This window comes from Cariama cristata, unplaced genomic scaffold (genome assembly GCF_000690535.1).
Source record: "Cariama cristata isolate BGI_N322 unplaced genomic scaffold, ASM69053v1 scaffold3016, whole genome shotgun sequence".
Taxonomy (NCBI): domain Eukaryota; kingdom Metazoa; phylum Chordata; class Aves; order Cariamiformes; family Cariamidae; genus Cariama; species Cariama cristata.
The window spans coordinates 8431-15504 of record NW_009620205.1 but is presented as its reverse complement, the minus strand read 5'-3'; the positions used below and the strand labels follow the sequence as shown (position 1 = coordinate 15504).

The window sequence follows — 7074 nt, the reverse complement described above, 5'->3', positions numbered from 1 at the left end:
CGGCTTTGAATGAAGGTTTTTGCACCGACCGCAGCGCTGGTCCAGGGCAGAAGCTGAGCATCCCAGCAAAGGCGGATGTTGCAGGCGCTAACAATGAAGCTCCATTCATATTCAGGAGGTGAAATACTAGCCCGGAGGCCAGGAACTGTCACATTTTATTTGAGCAAACCCCAACACATGTTACTAAATAACTATCCAACCATGGCTCGTCTCTGCTGGGATGCAACGTCTTTGAAATAGGCACGAAAATACCAACTGCAGATTGCACAAGCCCACGTCTCCTGCCAGCAACTGAGCAGAGCCCTCGGCCACCGGCCGGCAAGGGGAAGGCGAGCTCTTCCCTCCAGCCACCGACCCGCCAGCAGCCGGCGTCACTGCTGGACGCTGCGAGACGGAAAAGCTGGGAGGATGGAAAAGACAGAGCAACCTACAGGATTAATTCAATGGTGGTAATTGAAAAGTCAAATAAAGAATGGCTGTGCATTAATCCCTGTAATTTAAACAAAGCTGTAAACCGTGAGCTTTCTCCAATGAAAACTGGTGAAGCAGTAGCAGCTAAGCCTCAAGACGCAGAAATACCCTCAATATTAGGTGCAAGACATGCTTTCTGGCAAGCACAACTCGATGAGTTAAGCTCCAAGCTAGTGACTTAATCCACCGTTCAAGCACCGTGGGCCAGATTCTGGCAACCGGCAGGGCTGTGAGCAGCAGGGCTCGGTGTGAGGGCAGCGGGCATGGAGCTGCGCTGTGCCCCTGGCGCCTGCATCCCCTGGCTCTGGGACGGGGTCCCCCAACCAGCCCCCCTCTGTGGGTCATGTCAGGATGAAGAGGGATGCTGATGCTACAGCTGGAGTGGTGGGATGTGGCCATGCTGGGATGTGGGACTGGTCAGGGTAAGCACTGAGTGCTGCCTGGGATGCTCTTCCCATCGGAGTGGGAAGGAGCAATGGATTTTGGTGGGACTGCAGGAAATCCCCCCATGGTGGGGTGAGAGGCCGGAGGGTGGTCTGGCAGAGACCAAGCTCATCTTCCAAAGACACCTTATCTGTTGTGGACGTAAGATCAGCAAAACTGCCTTAATTGCTGATCCAGGTAAAACATCAAGAGTCATTGAAGGCCTTCCTCCACTGCATGAAGATGGATCTGCTTAGATGAATTGGATCCTGATTGTGCTGAGATTTATGTCCATCCACAGACTTTACACCAGGAATACACTGCTGGGGCCCAAGAGATCATCCACAATGTGTGAAGCTAAGCGCTTGTATAAATCTTTGCTGGAAGTGTGCCTTTGGCCATAAATTTTTTAGGGCACAGACTGTCTGTTGTGCATGCAGAGCATGCAGAGACCTCTGAGCTCTCCCTGCACGGTTATATCTCTCAGACAAGCGGGTGTTTGGCAGGGTTTGTGCCCAACCACTCCAGGTTGGGATGGACTTTGCTGGCTGGAGATGGGCACTGTAGTCCTGGGAGCTCTCCAAGCACCAAAGGTGGGGTGAGAGCCCCTCGTTCAGGGCAGCATTGGGGTGATGCTGGTGGCACTGGGCTGCTCTTTCCAGCGCGGGTGGTGATGAGGATGGGTGATGCTTCGTGCCCAGCCCCGCTAACAGAAAGTCAAGCCTTTGCTAGCGGAAAAGAGGCAAAGCACTGGCTGGTTTCCAAGAGGCGTACCTGCCAGCTTGTCACAGGCACCTGAGTCCTCCAAGTGCCACAGGACCCAGCCAAGCCCATGCAGAAGAACCCTGTGGAGTAGGTGTAGGGAGACCACCGAGATGCATCTGAAGCAGGTGAAATATCCCAGGGCCCAGTGGTTCAAGAGAGGGTGGTAAGCCCAATGTTCTCCTCCAGGCGAAGCAGCGGTGCTGTTCCCATGGATCACCTGAGGCTGGCCAAGCACTGGACCATCGCTGCCAGCTTTGCTCCCCGCAGTCCAGGGCTGGACCATCCCATGATCTCGGGACCTTTGGGGGTCCCCGATGACCTGACGGTGGATGTTTTCAGGAGAGCTGGGAAAGCCTCACTCACTGGGGAGAGCCAGCTGCCCTGGCAGGAGACAAGCCTGTTGTGGCTGAAGAAAGACCCCGTGTTTCTGACAGCGCTATGTCATGCCAAGACTCCCTCACTCGCTGCCATTTGTTATCACAGCTGAGCCCCCAAAATATCCTTGTCAGAAAGACGTCCGCTTCCAGTCCTAGCCAAGATCTGATAAGGATGAAGCATCTGGTCCCCATTAGAGGCTGCTTGCTCTGGTTTCTGGCCGTGCGGGAGGGGGCCCGAGGAGCAGCGCTGTGGTGCTCCCACCAGTCCCATCTGGTGAAAATTAGGGAAAAGATAACATCGGGGGGCTGCGGGGGCAGGTGGGGGGGGTGTTTTTGTTTTGCTTTGGAATCACGTTCAACTCTTACACTGATGGAGGCCGAGATAACCTCCTCCAGCTTGTAGCCAGCCCATGCCCGGGCAGGAAAATGGGAAGGTCCTCTCCTGAGTAAGCATCTCCTTCCCACACCACCCCCTCATAGGCAGGCAATGCCTGGTGGGTCCATCATCCAGTGTTGTGTGACAGAGAGCCACTTTGGGTCTGTCCTGAGGACAGAGACCCAACTTTCACCCATCTCAGGTGTGGCTTTTCCCCTGGGAAGGCTGTGGTGGAAAGCCACGGGTACATCCTTTGGCTCGGATCTCTGGGAGGCAGGATGGGAGTTGAGGCTCGTGAGCTTGGGAAGAATCAAGAAGATCCACTTCAGACCATCCTAAAACCAAAACAAGGCTGAAGTTTGTGTAAAAGTTCAGTGTTGGTTCAGCTCCATGGACTGGAAAGCTCAGAGGTGAGGAAGCAATTGGAGAAAATGCCTTTTGCTGCTGTGACAGGAGCATTGTCCTAGGATTGAGGTGGGGGAAGAGCAGACCCGGTCATGTATCTGTCTGTTTTCTGTCCCTGCAATCCCCTCAGTCCCACCCTGACCATGAGTTTGCCAGGGTTTGCATGGCCGTGTGTGAGCCCCACTCCCTTTGCTTGCACAGGACAAGGCGGGCAGCAGGCGTGAGGCTGCCTGTGGAAATCCCTCCTCCTGCCTGCACGCACTCAGGCTGTCCCCACAGCAGCTGCCTGAAAAGCGGGAAGGAAGAAACTGTTCTGGTGTCCGGATCTGAAATGCGAGCTGGTGGCTGCAGGTGCCTGCGTGAGCTGCGGCGTCTCCAGGGGCTCATCCTGAGCATCCCCGTCAACGGAGGCTGTACCCTGGCCAAGCCCTCCATCACTTGCCCTCCATCCGCTCGCCCTCCTGCCCGTGCTGCTCACAGCACACGTGGGGCCTCGGTCTGGACCCGTGGGTCTTGGCTGTGCTGGCACCAGCGGCTGCTTTCCACTGGTGCGCTGGAAGGGCCCACCTCCTCCTCGCCTCCCCAGGGGTGGCACGTTGGGTCCAATTTGGGGTTTGTGTTGTGCATCACCTCTCATGTACCCTTTTCTCTCTCTCCCACCCAGCCTGCGACTGCCACCCCGTCGGCGCGGCTGGCAAGACCTGCAACCAGACGACGGGGCAGTGCCCGTGCAAGGATGGCGTGACCGGCCTCACCTGCAACCGCTGCGCCAAGGGCTACCAGAAGAGCCGCTCGCCGGTGGCCCCCTGCATCAGTAAGTGCCACCGCGCCCTGCCCTGCGCTTAGGGACCCCCCACCAGCGCCCAGGGATGCTCTCCTTAGGCTGGCTTGCGGTGGGTGGGAGGCTGAGCCGAGGGGCTGCCCATCCATGTGGTTGTGCTCCAGGAGGTGGTCAAGGCAGGATGGTTGGGTCACCTTCTGGGGGCACCCATGCTTTGCCCCTCAAGCCTGGGAGGGTCTGAAAGAGCCCTTGGGTTGGTGCTTCCAGCCAGCTGAAACAGCTCTGCTGGGATGTGTCTTCAGCTGCAGCAAGGTGCCTTCTTCACCCACCTGAGCCCTGAGTGTGGTCAGGTCTGGGGCAAGGCCCGATCCTTTGGTCAGCATGAAACCATGTTTATTGTGGCAGTGGGTCTGAATTTGACCCAAGCAGCAGAGGAGCAACTTGCTGCCCTGCAGCATCCACTGGTGCTGCTGGAGTGGTGGTAGTGGGGGTGAGCTGGCGGGGCTGACTCCTCTCCCTCTGTTGTTCCCCAGGTTTGGGGTTAGGACAGAATTTACCCCAAGTTTTGTCCAGGAGTCCCGAGAAAGTGTTGTCCTTGCCCATGCTTATTCCTGTGCTGTGCAACGTGGAGCACGCTTGATAGGACGAGAGGAAATGGCCTCAAGTTGCCCCAGGGGAGGTTTAGATTGGGTATTAGGAAGAATTTCTTCACCAAAAGGGTTGTCAGGCACTGGAACAGGCTGCCCAGGGAAGTGGTGGAGTCCCCATCCCTGGAGGTATTTAAAAGACGTGTAGGTGTGGTGCTTTGGGATATGGTTTAGCGGTGGACTAGGTTAACGGTTGGACTCGATAATCTTAAAGCTCCTTTTCAACCTAAATGATTCTATGATTCCATGATCAGCCAAGCATCCGTTCATCATCCATCCCTGGAGCATGTATCCTCTGCAGCAGTGGTTTATGGCTCTTGGGCACTGCAGCATCTCAGCCTGTCCCAATTTACCGAGCTCAGTTCGGGCATCTCTGGGTCTGTTTAATGGCCTGTGATATTCAGGTCAGACTCATCCCATCCATCTTTCTTAGTGAATTGCCGGAGGTGACCCAGAAAATCCTCTCTGCACTCCGCTTGCAGAAGGCTTTTGCCCAGGTGTCACCCTCAGAATTGGAGACCCCTTTCCTTAAGACATCTCTCCTTTTCTCTTCCAGAGATCCCTGCCATCAACCCCACCTCCCTGGTCACCAGCACAGAGGCGCCCGCAGGTAAGTGCTCCATGGCCTAGGCCAAGCCCACAGCCCCAGCCCTGCCCAGAGATGTCCCATCCCACCTCCCCTTTCGCTGGCACACCAGGAAGACGGGCTGAGCCCTGCCCGTCTGATATTTGAAATCCCATGTATTTCTGGAAAGGGACTGACAAAGATTGACAGGACTTTCTCAGGGAAAGGGTTTCTTCATCCCCTCCAAGGAGGAAAGCAGGGATGCAGCCCACTGGGGCCTCACCACCCCTCGGCAGGTTATGGCAGGGGTTGTGGTATATGGCCCCTAGGGCTCAGTGGGTGCTTAGGGGCTGGCTTTTTTTTAATCTTCTTTTATCAGTGCCAGTGCAAAAGGTTTTTTCTTGGTGCCCTTTCCCTCCGCAGGGCCCTGGCTCTCTGGGGCAGTGGGATCTGGCAGGTTGCCGGCGGCAGGCAAGGCTCCGGAGCCCCTGTGTCGGGGCATGGCCTGCCAGGTCTCCCCTGGGACATGGGGGACATGGGGGACATGGGGCTCACCCCCACCCAGGTCCAGAGGAGTGAAGTGTCTGGGTCTGAGCTGCTGGTCCCAGCTCCATGGGGTGATGGGACCACAGAGTGGTGGGACTAGGGGAGGATTAATGTCACTGCTGCTGTCACCCAGCAGGAGAGGGGGGCAGCTCTGGCAGCAGGCTGCAGGCTTTGCACAGGCACGGGGGGCATTTCTGCTGCTGTCCTTAGAGCTTCTCAAGAGCTGCCCCCTTCCCCAGGCTGAAGCAGCAAGGCTCGCATCTCCGTGCATGCTGCAGGGTTCCTTGTGCTCTTGCGGAGGCTCATCTGGGACTGGGCACTGGTGGGTGCCAGGGTGCTGCTCTCACCAATGGATTAGGGTCCCTCTTCCATCCCAGCCGTGGCTGCCAGGGCCCCACCGAGGTACCCTCAGCTCCTACCCAAACATAACACATGCCAATAGCACCACACAAGGGTGCACCGGCCTCCGGACCCTGTGCCGCCGCCACCATGCTCAGCCCTCCCCAGCTCTGCAGGATGTGGTCCAGCAGATGCCATGGCAGACAGATAAAGCATCTGCTTTGCATGTCCTCCCCGACCACCCCTCTTCCATCAGCCAGGCTCTGCCATCTCAGCTATCTTCCTGGCACCTCTGTCCCCTACATGATGGTGACCAGCGGTGGGAGCAGCAGATGGGCTGTGCTGATGCCAGACCAGCTCTTCAGAGACAGGCATGGCCATGCCTCGGAGGGGGCTGTAGCAGGGCTTTTCTCTCTCCCCTCCTCTCCTTCCGCAGTCCCGTCAGCTCTGTAGCATGGCTGTCCCTAGCCATCCCACTGTCTATCCTGCTGTAGGCATCCCAAGCCAGGTCGAGGGGGAGAAGCTAGGGAACGAAGCAATCCTTTTCCTCTTCGGGCCACCCTTCACCCTGCAGTCTCCAAGACCATGGTCTTCTCCCACATGCCAGCATGGGGGAATAGACATCCTGCACCATCCTCCACTCCATCCCATGGCACGTGGTCCTGGGAAGAGAGCAGGGGCACCTCCAGCTCCCCATGCCCATATTTAACGAGGAGCTTCCTCATGTCCTGTTTGGGATATGTCCCTCCCGGAGGAGCCTGCACGCTCCTTGGAGAGCTGGTGCCCTGTGTACCTCCTTCTCCTCAGCTCTCCTTCCCACAGCCACCCTACCTTAGGGGTGAAAATTGCCAACAGCCTTTTCCCAAGCTGGTGCATGCCTATGATGTGCTCCTCAGCCTTTTGGGAACATCTTCCAGCATGGCCCCTGCCGCTGTGTGCGTGTATTCATGTCCATAGGAGGGGAGGCTGGAACAAGGGGTGTCGAAGGTACGGAGCTATGGAAGGAGTAAAGCGTACGGATGGGGATGGAGGGGGCAGCTCAGCTCCTCGCGGAGCGGTGCTGGCCCCCGTACCCGTGCAGATCACACAAACTGATGGAGAGGCTGGGAGTGCTGCACAGCGTGGTGCCCACCCAGCGCCCACGGGCACGTTTCAGCCCTCCCAGCCCTGCTCCACAGAGGCTCTGGGAAAGGGAGGTGTTACTGGGATGTGAGTTGAGCAGCCCTGCATGGATCTGGCAGAGGTTTCGCTCCATGCTGTGGTGGTAGAGGAGGGCTGGGGCCTTGGTGGAGTGTGCATCTTGCACGATGGGACGACCGTAAGGGCTGAGCTGTCTGTGCCAGTAACGCTGCTGCCGGGGAGGCTGGGCGGGCCCGGGG

General features: G+C 57.5%; 1 protein-coding gene across 1 annotated transcript in view; it reads left to right on the top strand.

Moving 5' to 3' along the window:
- LOC104162718 (netrin-3) overlaps window positions 1-7074 on the top strand; it is a 24163-nt gene that overhangs the window by 11257 nt on the left and 5832 nt on the right. The window contains exons 6-7 of the mRNA XM_009701523.1: window positions 3482-3631; window positions 4802-4855. Coding sequence (XP_009699825.1) covers window positions 3482-3631; window positions 4802-4855 — 204 coding nt within the window. The remainder of the gene's footprint in view (window positions 1-3481; window positions 3632-4801; window positions 4856-7074) is intronic.